This window comes from Carya illinoinensis, chromosome 5 (assembly GCF_018687715.1).
Source record: "Carya illinoinensis cultivar Pawnee chromosome 5, C.illinoinensisPawnee_v1, whole genome shotgun sequence".
Classification (NCBI taxonomy): domain Eukaryota; kingdom Viridiplantae; phylum Streptophyta; class Magnoliopsida; order Fagales; family Juglandaceae; genus Carya; species Carya illinoinensis.
In genome coordinates this window covers 5,617,653-5,635,815 of record NC_056756.1, presented here as the reverse complement: position 1 = coordinate 5,635,815, position 18,163 = coordinate 5,617,653, and the positions used below count along the sequence as shown (strand labels likewise).

General features: G+C 37.7%; 1 protein-coding gene across 4 annotated transcripts; it reads right to left on the bottom strand.

The window, feature by feature from the left end:
- Positions 1–277: 277 nt before the first annotated feature.
- Positions 278–13,397, bottom strand: LOC122309100 (potassium channel AKT2/3). 4 transcript variants are annotated; one of them, XM_043122468.1, is made up of 14 exons: positions 12,902–13,397; positions 12,027–12,472; positions 11,754–11,944; positions 9,457–9,591; positions 5,411–5,629; positions 4,080–4,238; positions 3,800–3,866; positions 3,326–3,643; positions 2,913–3,152; positions 2,279–2,596; positions 1,659–1,850; positions 1,456–1,531; positions 739–1,305; positions 278–478 (listed from the first exon to the last, which is right to left on the bottom strand). In XM_043122468.1, exons 5-14 carry the CDS (start codon positions 5,611–5,613, stop codon positions 348–350), a joined length of 2,271 nt encoding a protein of 756 aa, XP_042978402.1. In that variant the 5' UTR covers positions 5,614–5,629; positions 9,457–9,591; positions 11,754–11,944; positions 12,027–12,472; positions 12,902–13,397; the 3' UTR covers positions 278–347. The 4 variants fall into 4 exon arrangements, with proteins under 4 accessions (XP_042978402.1, XP_042978401.1, XP_042978399.1 ...); XM_043122467.1 differs by having other exon boundaries at positions 11,754–11,907; XM_043122465.1 differs by lacking the exons at positions 9,457–9,591; positions 11,754–11,944; positions 12,027–12,472; positions 12,902–13,397 and adding an exon at positions 6,117–6,740.
- Between the last annotated feature and the right edge of the window lie 4,766 nt (positions 13,398–18,163).

The window sequence follows — 18,163 nt, the reverse complement described above, 5'->3', positions numbered from 1 at the left end:
ATATACACTTTTGGAACCTATATAGTTAACACACCCAAACCTAATTCAATCATCAACAAGAACAATAATAAATAAAAAAATAAAAAAAGATCAACAAGAACAATAATAAATAATACTAGCAGGTCTCTGTTTGGTTTGTGATAAAAGGAGCATCCTCTGTATCTCTTACCAAGGGGAAAGAAACGGGGAAATCAATATATATTTGTGGTGATCGATGTTAGGTTTCTCACTAAAATATGGACATTTCTTCAGGAAAGAGCTTCCATAATTCCGGAAGTGAAGGATGGGAAACACTATGATGATAACCATTTGTTGATTCCACATAAATATATGTAGCATTTGCTTAATTACATAACGGAATTTGTATCTTCAACTATGAAAAGTTTATCATTATCTCTAATTACATCAATGGAATCGATTTCTGCTCCTTCTTCACCTGTTACAATGGCGTTTCTTGCATCAAACCCAAACTTCTGACCTAAAAAGTGTTAAAATATACAAATAAGGTCAGATCAGAACCTTGTCATCTCAAATCAAAATAACATGTGATCTAGTACCATGATTGTTGCGAAGACTATAAAGTCAGATTTTGTGAGGAGGAGATACAGATTGTTTTTGAGAAAAAAAATGAAGTCATAGGGAATATTCTTCAGGTCATGTGGGCATAAAATTTAGGATTTTGAAAGAAGTGATGTAATCTTTAGCAGCTAACTTGAGGATATGTGAAATATGTCATACCTGCAATACACTTGAGCTCCTTTAGTGAATCTGGCAACCTAATTAGCCTCCCAGTTTCCATGCAGCAGGTCTCTCTTCTCACAAGTGGATTGCCTCTGTAAATGCTCACCCTTGGACCAGTTGGTTTTGTGGAGTCTCTCCAACTGCAGCCCTTCAGCCCTTCTTGTCTCCCCAAAAGCACTTCATTTATTGAGATTTCGGGTACTCTAATACGGTGTTCATTCTCTCGCTTTTGCAGCATTTCTTTCAAAGTATCCGGAGGAAATTCATGAGTTTTGGCATTTGTCACACCTGCACCGTTCATTAAAAGAAGATTTACCATGTCCACATTGCTTTTGGCCATGGCAATCTCGATTGCTGTGGTCCAGTGGCGATCCTTTGAGTGAAGATTTCGTCCTTGTTTCAACAGTTCCTCCATCACAGTCAGATCATCTCTTTTTGCAGCAGTGCATAAAAGATCGCCAGCAATATGGGGATCAGAAACGGCAGCACAGTGATAGAGGATCCGGAATATGGAATGGTGCTTTGATGCTATAGCGTCCCATAATGCTGTGTTCCCATTTATGTCTGCCATGCATGCAGGATATTGTCATAGCTAGATTATTTTAAAGTGAACCCCAAAGAACCCAAAGGGCATACGAGTTATTTTTGAAGCAGAAGAGTTTCACCAACTAAAAACGAAAATGGAAGGTTAAAACTTAAAGCAATGAATATTACCTCGTAAGTGTACGTTACACGCGTGCTTAAGGAGTACCAGTATACACTCTTCATGTCCTTTTGATGCTGCTATATGCTGATACATTACAAGAAATGTGAAATTCATTCTTCGGAAATTATATGAACACGCACACTAGAGTACTGATCAGATGATGCCAGGTGATGATGCTGGCATATAGATATATTTTTATATTGCAACATACCAATGGGGTTCTTCCTTTAGAATCTCCAATATTAGGATCCAACCTCGCTTTGAGAAGCTCATCCAGAAAGGCAGCATTGCCTGTACTAGCAACGGTCAGCAAGTTGAAAGCCATGCTTGGGTCATCCCCTTCTTTCTCATTGTCTACCAGCAAATCATCAATATAATTGAGATCCTTTAGCTTTTTGTGATGCTGCATTTACATCGTATAATATATATTATGTCCTTAATTAAAATGAACTTTAAGTATAATAATCAAAAGATATGCGAATCTGTAGGCTATGCTCGTTTTCCAACAAGTATTTTTCTGATTAAAGTACATCTACAAGAAAAATGGCTTTTCGCGTTACCTAAATTTGTCACAAAAAATACAAAATGCCTCACTAACAAATAATCGCGACGCATTTTGTGTTTTTTGTGGCGAATTTAGGTGATGCAAAAAGTCATTTTTCTTCTAGGATAGTTTTCCTCTGAAATTATTTTTCAGTTGAAATCTGGATCTTTCTTAATTCGAAATGAGCATGTTTGGACAAGCTGGATATCTTCTTTTTCCCTTCTGATCAATTTTCTTTTGGAAAGAAAAAGGAGACTCTAACAAACATTTATTATAAATGTACCAACCTGTAGGAAGTTTTTAAGCATTTTCTCATAGTCTTCTTGTTTGGTCTGCATTGCTTCTATCATAGCGGTGGTTCTGAGTCTCAAGAGCTGTGAAAGCGTTTTGGTTCGATAGTTGAGGCTTTGAGGTCTACAACAAAGTGCACCAACTTCTCCAAACATGTCTCCACATTGCAAAGTGCCCACAACTCGTTCTTTCTCCATCTCACAATCAATTATCTCAACTTGACCCGATACAATGATGTAAACATCTTCCGGTGCTTCATTCTGCATTACAACATCCTCTCTAGGTGGTATGTACTCGGCCTTCATCTTGGCGACCTATTCAAACCAGTTATACCACAAGTCAGAGCAAGTTAATCAGCAAGAAAAATATACCAAAATTTTCTGTCCTTCTGAGATTTTCTTCTTGTTGAATCTAAAATAGTGTTCATATTGTTATGAAAATTTAAGAACCGTTACTACAACTGAAATAATCTTTATTGGCAAGTAAAACGATTAGAAACCATATGCAATGAACTTCTTATACAAGTAAGGCATTTCTCTTATACATATCATTGGAATGATCTTCACAAACTAAAGAAATGCTTAGATTTTAATCAGAATCAATATATATACACATAAATTAGTTTCTTACCAAGATCAACAGCGTTTCCTTTGAAATTCCCTTGAAAAGATAAACATTCTCCACAGTAGGCAAAAATAAATGCTGGCAGATACTTGTATAAATAGATTTTGGTAGCTGTTCAATCAGCTGTTGCTGGTTCAGGCTCTCAGCCTTAAACCTCAAGCACATATAAGCCAATATCTGTTCCCTCAACCTTAGAGGCAACCGATTTCTGCGTACAAAATTTGATGCTGCTTCAATGCTATTTCGCTGCAACACAAGCCAGCCAATCCCAACAAATTCATCCCCAACACAAATGACATAATAATCGTGTGAATGATTGTAATAGGAAACAGAAAACAGAAAACAGAAGAGTTCAAAGAAACTAAAGGAAAATCCAAACAGTGAAAACAAAAGAGATGAGAAACAGCAGTACTACTTACAAATTCCATAGTACGACGAGTTCCTTCAACGACTAAATTTGTCATGTTACCAATAATGTAAGCAGTTAGGCCAAGGTTGAAAAGCATGAAAAAGATTATGAAGATCATTTCGGCGGTGTTCACTGCATGGAGATCTCCATAGCCAACAGTGGTCATGGTAGTAATGGACCAATACATGGCCGAAATATAGCGTACGGAAAGGCCTGTTTCTCTAAAATTCGGGTTTGAAGCTCCAAGCCATGTCCTTCCCTGGTGAGGGTACCGGTCAGCTAGCAAGTAGTAGAGGCAACCAGCACAATGCACCGCAAATAGTGTCACCTGAACCCAGTTATCATTAATTACATGACCTTGAGTTATTTTCCTCAGTTATCGTTACCATAATATTAGTATAGTTTGTAGAAAAATTCGGAAATAAATGATCAGCCAGGCTTGCACGCAAATCAAAAGGGACCGACTACTGGATGTGCTACTTACAGATAGTAGCCTTGCACATCGGACCCCGAAATAACTGAACCTGATGTCCTTCTCAAGCCTGCATACACTAATTGTACAACACTTGCACACTTTACAATTATACCTAACATTATTACTCATTAATTAAAGAATACATACACTACATTGTGAGACGAAGCGAGAGTTTCGAGCATGCAAATTCACTTGTGACATGCCCTTCTTCTTTTTTATTTTTCAGAGAACTTATAATTTAGCTCAAAATTTATTTATACAAATCATTATTGTACTTGACATGGCTGACCTGGTGAAGAGCTGCTTCACCCGTCTGATTCTCCAAAATCTGAGCACCCCTAAGAGGGAGTAAGAGAGACCCATGTGTCGTTTGCCTGTGAACAGGTATCCTAGCGTCTTAAATGGGACTGTTGATGCCAAATCCATCAGGAACCATGTTGACAGGTACCTTAGGAGAAACATGATCCATGTTAGCGTTGATCCCAAATTATCTTCAATCAAAATTTTTAGGCCCATGAGCCCATAATAGACCCAGACCAGTGTTAGGGTAGAACAGAGTGGGCCGACTGTTGTTGAGCAGACTCTATAATTTATCTTAATTTTAATAGAATAATAATATCCTTATATTTCATTTATTACTATTTTAGTATTAATTTTTTTTTTTCCTTTTGCGCTTTAAATCTAGATTAAAAATTTGAAGAACACATTATTGCATAATATAAAAAAAAAATAAATTTAATCAACCAACGTAACAATGTAATTTAATTAAAAATTAAATTAATTTTATAAAAATTGACATTCATTTACTTTTGAAGTCAATTTTTATGAAATTGAATTTATTTTTAATTAAATTATATAATTATATTGGTTGATTAAATTTATTTTCTTCTAGATTAGTTATAAGATTTTTAATCTAAATTTAAATAGTAAAAAAAAAAAAACTGACTAATAAAATAAAAGTTAAAAAAAAATAATAAATAAAAGTGACTCTCTATTAACTCTCCTTCAGTTGCACGGATTTAATCAAAATTTAATTTTTAGACTAAGCATCTTCCTTTTCTTTTTACCCACAACTTCTGCACGATCGCCATCGGCTTATGCTTGCATATATTAAATGCACCGAATCTCAATTGTACCATCTTTGCAATGATTGCACTTACTTTAGCGATGGCCATGAGCATGGGTTACGACTCTTGTAATGGGAAAAGCTCTCTGAAAAGTTGATCCAGTACTACTGCAGCATCAGGCTTTCAGAAAACTCAATAAAAAAACAAAAAAAAAAAAGGGTTCTTGATGATCATCATGTTTTTCATTCTCTCTCTCTCTCTCGTAACAACGACATATCTGAACTGTAAAGCAATACCAATAATATATAAAAACAAAATAAAGTGATTGAACTGATCCCCAGTCCCCATCCAATTTCAATTTAAGAGGTTGAAACATCAAAATCTCACTTCATTTGAGATCATAAGGACTTCCGGTTGAAAAAACAGTCAAAAGTGGTTCAAAAAAGATTTTTTTTTTCTGTATTTTAATTGTTTTTAATTGACATTGTTATTTGGGTTTATGAAAATCTGGCCAGGACGATGAGTCTAACTAACATATGGAACTAATAATTACCTCACAGCAATCTTTCTCGAGTCACGAACTAGAAGCTGAGTTCTTGGATCAATATATGCGACGAAAAATGTCAAGATGATATCAACCCCAAAAAACACATCGACAATGTTGTCTGCTATCCATAGCTCTTTCTTGGGAGAGGATTTGAAAAATGCAACCTCAAAGGGATAAACCCATGCAGAGTAAGCAACCAGAAGCACCATAAATGTCTCCCAGCTCCTGCACATATATATATATATATATATATATATAGCACAACCACATATTTGAAACTCCAGTCTATTTAAAGGAACAAACTCATGATGTATGTGCAAGATAAGAAAAAAATAAGACAATTCTAACTTGGCTCAGTTCATCTAATACAACACTTCAGAGATTAAATTCTCTTGAATACTTTGCAGCCGATCGAGCTAGGTAACCATGTCCACATCTATCAAGACAAATCGGGGTGCCAATCTCACATGACCACAGATGCATGCCAAAGTATGTGTTATGATATGTGGTCATGAATACATGGGTGACATGCAAATGTACATCAGCACAACAAACTTTGAAAATGAACTACCACCTATCTCATCCAGGAAAAAAAAAGAAAAGTAGCCATAAAAATGGTTCGTTCTTTAAAAATTACAAGAAAAAAAAAAATAGAAAAAGAAGGATGAAGAAAGTAATTTTCCTTGACAATGATTCAGTTGATATTACACACCTATATCTTGAATCCAATGGCGATATGATCCAGCCTTTTGACTGTGTTTGATTTTGGTTGTAAGTTGAAACACCCAATGGCGGAATGATGAAGTTCGACAGGTTTTGCAAACTGTGAGATGATGGCATATCGCTAATTTCTTCATGGTGTGGGCTTTCAGGTTGGCTGTGCCGGTTTTTCAGGCAACCCCTCTTCATGTCAGAGGCTATCTGAAGACTATATGGACTGGTTTCCACATCCATTAATATCTGAGAACAACTCTTAATAGAATCCTTTAAGAAGCGTGCAGTCACAAACACACACACACATACTCGGAGAAGAAAGAGAGAAAGAGGGGGGGGGTGGGGGGGAGTTAGAGAGAGAGTCGTAAAACTGATCTTTTAGAGAGACTTGAAAACTAGAAGGGAAAAGAAAAGGCCAAAAAGAAGAGAGCTTTTGCAATGAGGGTACAATGGTGGTGGGTGTGAAGAGCTGTAGTGGTGATCCTCTCAAGAAGTAGTAAGTAGCTCGTAGTGACCCATGAAAAAAGTTGAGGTGAATGGGAAAATAGGTGTAATGGAACACCTACATTCATTGATTGATGCTTTGAGACAAGACCTCTACTACAAATGGTGGGGTGTGCAATTTTTGGCCTTGTGTTTAAGGACCATAAAAATGTGCCTCCCTCTCTCTTGGAGACACGCATATAAATCCAACATTAGTGTATGATGTTACATGATCACAACGTGAAGCCGAAATGAGCCACTAGATCAATATAGCCACCAGGGTGAAGACCCATTAATTCCCCCTTCACGATCATCGTTTTCGTTTTCAGCTCTTTCTCGTGGCTTCCTGACCCCACACTTACAAATGTTTATTTATTTATTTTAGATGTTATTTTCAGTAACAAATATCATTAATGTCTTAATTCGAGCCATTGCCTACACGTTTTAGTGGGGTTGCCAAAACAGACATCCAGTTGCTCAATTGTCTTGAAAAAAACACCTTTTCACAGACTTATCATTTTAAAAACTGGGATACATTTCCAGGAAGGATGAAGAGTCTTGAAATTGCCACAAGTCACAGCACCTAGCTGCTGATCTACCGAGTACTGTTGCAGAAATATTGGCAAACCACTAACGTATATGGCCTAGTACTGGCCGCAAGCTTCATCTAGTGTTTCTTTTGTTTTTTATAAGGCATATTTCTTCTTCTTTTCAGGCATCTGTAAACAGACAGATTAGAATATTTTTTAGCAGCTCAAGTGAACAACTGTAGGAGGCCGAAAGTAGATAGTTTGTGTTGGTTCTTGTGATCCGAGCTGTGTTGCAAATCTTGTAGGATTCAGTTGTAGCTTGTGGCAGCGTGGCTGACACTGAATGCACTCAGCTCAGGCAATCTCTGATCTGAGTCAGATACCTGACTCTAGTATTGGAGTTGCCCATAAAGACAATAAGAAGAGTGGTAAAACTGTCTGAGGGGGAATATTGATCCCTACACCCATTTTGGATGTCCCTCATTTGATTGAATGTGGGCGTTCTTCTACGATGCACAATGTCCAAATTTCACAAGCATAGCAAGCAACAAATTTTAATGGTCATTGCATGTACATTCTAAAAAGCTTCCGTTTTAGGACAACAAGAGAAAACAAAGAATAAAACAAAGAAAGAAAAATCGTCTGCTGCAACTTAAAACTAGTGTGTCTGGGCACCCTATATTGTCTGTGGGAAGCCTCGGCATCCCACTCATAAATGTCTGTCTGTGAGAAGCTCTTCAGTCTTCATCGATCCTTCACACCCACTTTACTTGAGTTGCTCGTGAGGGCGATTGAACTGACGTTGTATTCTTATAACTTGCTTTCAATGACATATTGTTTAACAATATTTTCTTAGAATTACACTAACTAATGTCCAATGAATGAAAACCAGAAGCAATCATCTATACATTCAGAATTCCAACTCTTGCTGTCCATTATAAAAAAGAGGAGAATATATGGGAAACATAGAACTGGCCAATAAGATTTATTTTCTTTTCCTTTTTGTTTTTTAAGATCAGACGCAAGACACTTGAATTGATTTTGCTCAGGAGCTTCGCTAACCTGATGCATACAAAGACTAAGGGCTTGTTTGGCAAGTGAGATGATTTCATCTTATAATTTCCTTCCCAAATATCATTCAAACACACTTTTCAATTTCAAATATGAAACTTTTTCATTTAATCATCGATCATTAAAACTTTCTCAAACTTCCAAACAAAACACAAAAAACAATACAACTTTTTAAAATTTCAAAACATAATAATATTAAAAAATTATATTTTAACAATATTTTAACTTTATGATATTTTTATTCAGTTTTTCTCTTTCATGCTCAAAATCCAATAAAACATCTTAACTCAAAATAATTTTGCTATTATTAACAGAATTTTTATCTCATCTCATTACCCAAGTACTCCCTAATTGCTTGAATGGCGAGTGAAAACAGTTGTTCTACCAGGAAAATAAGTTCCTTCAAATCTTGTAAATTGCATCGTATATTATTATTAAAAAAAGTTTTTTTCTCAAATTTTATTTTTATACTACAATAGAAGTTTATAACACCTGCTTTTCATGAATACCATATCCTAGCATATATAAGCACATCACAATCTCCCGCTCACACATTAGGTTCAGAGTAAAGAGAAAGGGCCCAATTGGCAGTTATGAACATAAGAAACGATCTGAAAAAGAAAAAGAGTAAAACCTCAAAAAAGAAAAACCAACCAGAATTTCAAAATAATTAATTCACTGGAGGAAAATTCCTTTAAAAACTTAAACTAAACCTTAATCCCAATCAAATTCGGATCGGTTATGGATCTTTATCAATCAACTGGTGTCGAAAATGTATTCTTTTCTGCCATTGTAACCTATCTAAAATCCTACTTTTTTCACCTCCCTAGTCAACATATCCCCCCTAGCTAATTCAGGGCCCCCTTTATTTTTTATTTTTTAAATTCCATTGACTTGAGTTAAATGTGCATATAAATATCAGATCAAATGTCAAGAAACATAATTAAATTCTACAACCTTCAAAGGAAGCAGTAAGTGAAACAGTAACTTCAATGTGCAGGGGCCAAAACTTTTCTTAATTGCATCAGAAATTTATTGACAACTATTGAGAAAAACCTAATTGTTAAGGCATTTATGCAGCAGACTGACACCAAAACTCTGAAAGGAAAGCTTTAAACTGCATGTATAATGCATATTCAATATTGTAGCACAGATGCAACATGGCCCCAATAAAGCTTGCCTCAAATAAAACCTCCTAAAATATGAACATAAGTTGAAAGAAAGTGGACTAGAGCATAAATCGATAATTCTAACCTTTCTTTATTACACTGTCATCTGTGGCCTTATATTCCATGTTCTTCAAAGAATCTCTTGTGCCAACTGCACTGCAATGGTCACTTTTTGCTTCACAGCCAGAAGGTAAAACAGGTCTCACAACATAACTTTTCCCTAAAAGTTATTGAAACAAACCATCAGCAATTTTATTTATTTATTTTATAAGGAATAAGAAGATTTTATTCATACGAATGAAATAGGCATAACCCATGTACGCATGAAGTATACAAAAGAACACCTAATTACATTCTAGCTAAGGAAAGAAAGTCATGGACATTGTTTCCATCAAGTACAATGGCTGAAAACCACAGCATTAAAGTGCACCTAAAAAAATTTTGAAGCTCCGCCATTGTGCGTTCCCTATCTTCAAAGCATCTCTCATTCCTCTCCGACCATGTGAACCACATGACACACAACGGGATCATCTTCCACACTACCGTCACTTGAGGACAGCCTTGAAGCTCCTTCCAACAAGCCAATAAATCCACCACCCACGGAGGCATTACACAAGCAATATCCATTCTTCTAAAAATCTCATTCCATAACCCCTCACAATGCAATAGTAAGCGATCTACAGATTCTCCCTTTTTTTGCACAAATAGCATCAATCCATCACAATGACTCCCCTCTTTCTCAAATTGTCTGTAGTCAAGATCTTCCCAACAGTGGCAGTCCATATGAAAAAAGCTACCTTAGTAGGCACCCGTAATCTCCAAATCCTCTTCCATGGAAATGATACATGGCCTTGGGTTGACAAAATCTTGTAGTAGGTCCTGACTGTACATTTTTTACTACCATTAGCCCTCCATTGCAACCTATCCTCTTGAACCGTATTATTTCCCATGGAATAGAGCAACTTGAAGAAATCAAACACAGTCTGCAGTTCCGAATTATGAATATTTCTATTAAAAAGAATATTCCACTAATAAGATCCATGGGAGAATACCCGCATATTTGCAATAGAGGCCTCTCTGTTAGCTGCGATACTATAGAGTGCTGGAAATGCTTTGTATAAAGCGTACTCTCCACACCAAACATCATGTCAAAATCTGATTCTAGAACCATCTCCCACCACAAATTGTATGTGACTTTCGAAGCCCTGCCAACCCCTTCCAATAAATTTCCATAAGCCCACTTCCTTGGAGCACCAGCCTCCCACACACTCCTATATCTAGAATCAATATTCTCCTTCCATGGCGTGTTCCCCTCTAAGCGGGACCTCCATAACCATTTACCCAATAAAGATTTATTGAACATTCGCAAATTGCATATCCCCAAGCCTACATTTGGAATAGGATAACAAAACTTGTTCTAGTTAACTAGATGGAATTTTGTTTCCTCCCCCATTCCCCCCTCCCAAAAAAAACAAAAAAAAAACCATCAGCAATTATCTTGGAACTATATTATAAAATCCAAATAACTACTAGAACCATTAAATACACAGGCTGGAGAGAGAAGATTCTTATTATTTTAGTTGAAAATTGTTCTGGATTTATCAGATGCAATATATTAATAATTGTGCAGTATAAATGGCACATGATGCTTGAAGAAGTTGGAAGTTAGTGTCAATCTGCCTGATCCTTTTATGCTTTCTATAACTTTATCTGTGTTTTATCAACACATAGGACATAAGGCTATCCGGAGTTCAAAAAGGATGGAGAGGTAGTTTTCAAGCCATCAGTTACATTAGAGGAAAAAGAGACACCAAGTTCATATTTCAGGATTGGGGACTACAAATACATATCATGATTCGGGATTGTTCTTAGTCAATCCTCTTCCCTTATTTTCTGTTTTCTAGAACATTAGCTGGGTTTACAGAAACGCCATTAACAGTATCAAATCTATTTATCATGTGCTACACAACAGGAGAAAAAACAAAATGATACATGAAGCTAAGCAAGATTTGCAATAGAAATTCTAAGAACATATTTTCTAGTCACTCATGCAACTGCCCGAAGCTAGTGTGCTACCACTATGGACATATTGAGAGTTTCCATCACAGGAGAACGACTAAAAGCCAATGAAGGTGCAGTGAAGTGGGAAGCTAAAATTCTACTCCATCCAACAAAACTTGCGTTGATTATAAATGACCTGACTATCAATCAAAAGGCATAAATATAGTAATAGATTTTCATTTGCTTGCTCTATTATTATTTCTTGCATATCCATCCATTCGAAGATGTCATTCCCCATTACTGAAGCAACAACAGTAAAAAAATAGTTACTTTAATATAATATATAGACGTATAAACTTTGAATTAACAGAAGCGATAGACCTCTTTGGCAGCTTCAACTAATGCGACATGAAACTTCTTAAAGCAATCAGTTCCAAGAGCTCCATTAAGGATGGACACTGGGCTTCCCGCACTTGAATCAAAGTGAATACAATCAAAGTCAAATAGTTCTGGCTGCTGAAATGAGTCTCCAGCGCTGGCAGCCAAGCAATGGGAAATAAAAGTAAGGAAGACTGCGGAATGTGGCAATAATCAGAAAAGCACAAAAATAAAAAAAGTAAAACAACTATGACAAATTGACAGAACAGAACTTACAGTTGACTAGGATTGCGAAGCCACAATAGCAATTCCTCAACATCAAAGAACAGTGATTCACCAGTATTCACTCAACAACATTTTGCACCAGCACCATCTGGGTTTCCACCAACAGGCAAGGGGTCTTATTTTTTAATCTGCATTTTTGCATTTGTTTCTAAAGTTTCCCCCTTGACATTGTTTAATACACCCTCATCAGCCAGAGGAAAGGAAAAAGAGACTCCTCTGCTAGTTGTCGATAAAGCACCAATCTTGGGGATGCTGACCGCAGCATAAGTGAGAATTCAAACAACGATGCCAATGGTTCACTTAAAAGAGAGTTTCCATGTTCCAAGATTTCCTTCAGGCACTCTTTATCTGTATAAGATCAGGGCCACCCTCGGTATGAAGCCACACGTCAATAAAGTCCTTAAAAAGTTCTTTCCATTCCCTAGATAAATGGTTCACTGTATATGAAAAAAAATGAAAGTTATCACAGAATTTTTCCATAAGTCGTCAGGTCAATTTCCACTTTCCCCCCAACAACCAACGTTCAAAATGATCACATTTCTCTACAGCAAGGCAGCCAAAAGTCAAGTGATAAGAGTTTTTTCAAACAAAGTAAACCTCTAAACCATGGACCCTCTCCTCCTCCATTGTCTACTGGCTTAATTCCATCATCAAGACATACTGATTTTCCCGGACGCAATAATCGACAGAATAAAGAGCTTTGGTGAGGAATTTTCAAACCCATTTCAAGATTTCAGCAAAAGATAACAATAAATGAACGCAATAAACCAATATAATCAGAACAGAATTTTATTAGAATTGTTATAACGCATCAACAAAATGAAGAAAATGAAATTCAAGAAAGAACACAAAGAAAGGCAACTAACCAGCTTCTAAAAGCAGTGGGGTACCGGATCATTTGACCCGAACCGCGACCTGCACGTTCTTGGGTCTTCGACTGTCGGCAAAAACCGAACCAATCCCGCCAGAGCTCCAGAAGACCAACCAGGACAATCAGAACCTACAACGCTGATCTCGAACGGGTCCCCATTTTTAAAAGGACGCCAATGGAGTCGAACCGGGTTCGGATCTTTCAACACTATAAATGTTAAAGCAAATCCACCATTGACAACACGAGCAACGAATTCAACATTGAGGCGCGGGCGCTACGAAAGAGAGAGACTCAAACGACTTGGGAGAGTGCGGGCAACACTGCTTTAACGGCACTATTGTCTTCTCCTGAACAGTGTAGGGTCTTAATGTAAACGTGACGTAAAAATGTGACGCGGGGTTTTGTGATTGGACAATCTTCGTAGGTAGATGGAGATATGTTCAAATAAAATTGGACCTCGGACGACCGAAACAAGAAAAACTGAACTTCAGTCGGTTTTGTCTCTTCGTTGGGTATTAAGATCTGCCAGATTTATAAAGATAAATTTATGGATTTCCCCGTATAATTTACGGAATTCCCATGAGCTGTACTGTCAGATCATCCAATCAAATTCTTAAAGGTGCAGCGGTAAAGTCACTTTTATAGATTTTTATGGGTCAAAAATAGTGGCTAGTTGAGCTTGCATTCACACTTGCTTCCGCCATCTTCCACTTGCTTCCGCTATCTTCCACCGCCACCTTTATGGGCCAAAAAATGGTGACTAGTTGACAACCTACATCAAGCTTGCGTTCACATTTGCTTCCACCATCTTCCACCTCCTTTAACTCCTATAAATACATATTTTTGCTTTTAGAAACCTATCCCATTTTAAAAGAAAAATTTAGAGAAAGAGAGAGAGTTTTAGAGAGAAAAATAGTGAGGTTTCTCCTATATATTGTCTCTCCTTTTATAAGAAAGAGTGAGTTTTCTCCTTTTATAAGAGAAGGTATTGTCAATTGTGCTCTCCTTATTCAAGAGAGAAATTCTTGTAATCCTTTTGCTATAAGTGAAATTCTTCTACAATTGGAGTTCCTTATTATTTCTTTTATTCTTTCTCATTTCTACTTCAGTTGTAATTGTATGCCTCATACCACAACCTCCTAACAGTGGTATCAGAGCATCAGGTTTATAGCCGATTTTCGTGCTACAGTTAGATCCAGTTAGTGGAAAGGAGGCATCTTCAATAATGGCGACGAAGTACGAAATAGAGAAGTTCAATGGGAGTAATTTCTCATTGTGGAAAATGAGAATAAAAGCAATTTTGAGGAAAGATAATTGCTTGATGGCAATTGGAGATAGACCCGATGAGATCACTGACGACGGCAAGTGGAACGAGATGGATGTCAATGCTATTGCTAATCTGCACCTAGCACTAGCTGATGGAGTATTGTCAAGTGTGGCGGAGAAAAAGACAGCAAAAGAGATATGGGATACTCTGACAAAATTGTACGAGGCCAAATCACTACACAACAAAATTTTCTTGAGAAGAAAACTCTACACCCTTCGGATGATGGAGTCAACTATGGTGACAGACCACATCAACACCCTTAACACTTTATTTTCACAGCTCACAGCAATGGGGCATAACATAGAGACGGGTGAACGTGCCGAAATTCTACTTCAAAGTCTACCTGATTCGTATGATCAACTCATCATCAACTTAACCAACAACATTGAAGTTCTAGTCTTCGATGATATTGCAGCTGCAGTTCTTGAAGAAGAAAGTCGGCGCAAAAGCAAAGAAGATAGACCAAGAGATTTACAGCAAGCCGAAGCTTTGGTAATGACGAGAGGGAGATCAACAGAACGTGGCCCCAGTGGGAGTCAAAATCAGAATAGATTAAAATCCAGAAGTAAGAAGAATGTCAAGTGTCATCACTGTGGCAAGAAAGGGCACTACAAAAGGGAGTGTTGGCATCTCAAGAAGAACGAAGAAGCCAAAGGAAAAGGCCCTGAGTTGTCAAAAGCTCAGGGTTGTGTAGCAAGCACCTCAGATGATGGTGAAATTTTATACAATGAGGCAACAACAGTTACTGAAGGTAGAAGAAGATTCGCTGATGTCTGGCTTATTGACTCAGGAGCAACATGGCATATGACTCCCCGGAGAGAATGGTTCCATCAATATGAACCTATCTTAGGAGGATCTGTGTTCATGGGAGACGATCATGCCTTGGAGATTGCTGGTATTGGTACCATCAAATTGAAGATGTGTGACGGTACAGTTCGCACCATTCAGGAGGTACGACATGTGAAAGGCCTGAAGAAAAATCTATTGTCTTTAGGACAATTAGATAATAGTGGGTGTAAAACCCATATTCAAGATGGGATCATGAAAATAGTTAAAGGCGCACTTGTAATGATGAAAGCGGAAAAGATAGCTGCAAATTTGTACATGCTTAAAGAAGAAACACAACAAGAAGGAGAAGCATCCACTGCGCTAGCAAGTTCGGCAGAAGAATTAACAATGATGTAGCATCGTAAGCTTGGCCACATGTCGGAATGAGGTTTGAAGATTCTTGTTGAACAAAAGCTTCTTCCAGGGCTCAAAAAGGTTTCATTACCCTTTTGTGAGCATTGTGTTACTAGTAAGCAGCACAGATTGAAATTCAGTAGTTCCTCTGCTAGAAGTAAAGCTATCTTAGAACTAATCCATTCTGATGTTTGGCAAGCACCAGTTTTGTCCCTAGGAGGAGCAAAATACTTTGTGTCATTTATTGACAATTACTCCAGGAGATGTTGGGTGTATCCAATAAAACCTAAAGCAGATGTATTTCCAGTTTTCAAAATTTTCAAAGCGCGGGTTGAGCTTGAATCTGAAAAGAAGATCAAGTGTTTAAGGACAGACAATGGAGGAGAATATACTGGTAGTGAATTTGATAGCTTCTGTCAACAAGAAGGTATCAAAAGGCAGCTCACGGTGGCATACACTCCACAACAAAATGGAATAGCAGAGCGGATGAACAGAACCTTGTTAGAACGAACAAGAGCGATGTTGAGAACTGCGGGAATGGCCAAGTCATTTTGGACAGAAGCAGTCAAGACTGCCTGTTATGTAATCAATCGGTCACCATCAACCGCAATTGATCTGAAAACGCCGATGGAGATGTGGACTGATAAGCCAGCTGATTATTCTCACTTACATACATTTGAAAGTCCTGTTTATGTTATGTACAACGCCCAAGAAACATCAAAGCTAGATCCAAAATCTAGAAAATGTATTTTCTTAGGGTATGCTGATGGAGTCAAGGGGTATCGCTTGTGGGATCCCACTGCCCGCAAGGTGCTAATCAGCAGGGATGTTGTATTTGTAGAAGATAAGGTACAAGAAAAAGAAAATGATAGCGCTTCAAAAGAGAAATCAGAGACTACTACAGTTCAAGTTGAAGAAAGACAAGAATTAGAAGTTCCAGATTCTTCTGAAGCAATATCAGAGCACGAAGAACAAGAACAAGCTGAGTGTGCAATTCCACAAGTTCGACGGTCAACTCGGGAGAGAAGAAAACCAGCTTGGCACTCAGAGTACATCATGGAGGGAAATGTCGCATACTGTTTACTAACAGAAGATGGAGAACAGTCAAATTTCCATGAGGCTACAAATAGTCAAGAAGCTTCTCTGTGGATGATTGCAATGCAAGAAGAAATTGAAGCTCTCCATAAAAATAAAACATGGGATTTTGTACCACTACCACAAGGAAGGAAGGCCATCGGAAACAAATGGGTTTACAAGATTAAACGAAATGGCAATGATCAAGTGGAGCGGTATCTTGCTAGATTGGTGGTGAAATGATTCGCTCAGAAAGAAGGCATAGACTTCAACGAAATATTCTCTCCTGTTGTTCAACTCTCAACGGTTCGAGCAGTCCTTGCGATGTGTGCTACATTTGACTTGTACTTAGAACAACTGGACGTGAAAACTGCATTTCTTCATGGAGAAACTGAAGAAGAAATTTACATGCTCCAACCAGAAGGTTTTGAAGAAAAAGAAAAAGAGAACTTGGTTTACAGGTTGAACAAATCTCTATACGGTCTCAAACAGGCGCCGAGATGTTGGTATAAGAGATTTGATTCCTTTATCATGAGCCTTGGATACAACAGACATAGTTCAGATCCTTGTGTTTACTACAAGAGATTTGGTGATGGTAATTTCATTATTCTGTTGTTGTATGTTGATGACATGTTGGTAGCAGGCCCCAACAAAGATCGTATTACAGACTTAAAGGCACAGTTGGTTAGGGAGTTTGAAATGAAGGACTTGGGACCAGCAAACAAGATTCTAGGGATGCAAATTTACCGAGACAGAAATAATAGGAAGATATGGCTTTCTCAGAAAAATTATTTGAAGAAAATCTTGCGACGCTTCAACATGCAAGATTGTAAGCCAATTTCTACCCCTCTTCCTATTAATTTCAAGTTATCCTCAAGTATGAGTCCTAGCAATGAAGCAGAGAGGATGTAAATGTCTCGAGTACCGTATGCATCAGCAGTGGGTAGCTTAATGTTCGCTATGGTTTGTACAAGACCAGACATTGCACAATCAGTGGGAGTGGTTAGCCGATACATGGCGAATCCTGGTAAAGAGCATTGGAGTGCTGTAAAGAGGATCCTGAGATATGTCAAGGGTACCTCAAATGTCGCATTATGTTATGAAGGATCAGACTTTACTGTCAGAGGCTATGTTGATTCAGATTATGCAGGTGATCTTGACAAGAGCAAGTCCACCTCAGGTTATGTGTTTACTCTTGCTGGAGGAGCTGTAAGCTGGGTTTCAAAATTGCAGTCTATCGTGGCTACTTCTACAACGGAGGCAGAATATGTCGCAGCTACACAAGCTAGCAAAGAGGCAATATGGTTGCAAATGCTACTGGAAGAGCTCGGACACGTACAAGAGAAGGTTGATTTATTTTGTGATAGTCAGAGCGCTTTGCATTTGGCAAAGAATCCAGCATTTCATTCAAGGACAAAGCACATACGAGTTCAGTATCACTTCGTTCGTGAGAAGGTGGAAGAAGGAAGTGTGGATATACAAAAAATCCATACAAAAGACAACCTAGCAGATATATTAACAAAGCCAATTAATAATGACAAGTTTATCTGGTGTCGATCCTCCTTAGGCCTAGCGGATATGTAAGCGGCATAGAGATGGAAAGTGTAGAAAAGATAGAAGGATTACAAAAGTGACTTTAAGTGGGAGATATGTAGCGGTAAAGCCACTTTTATG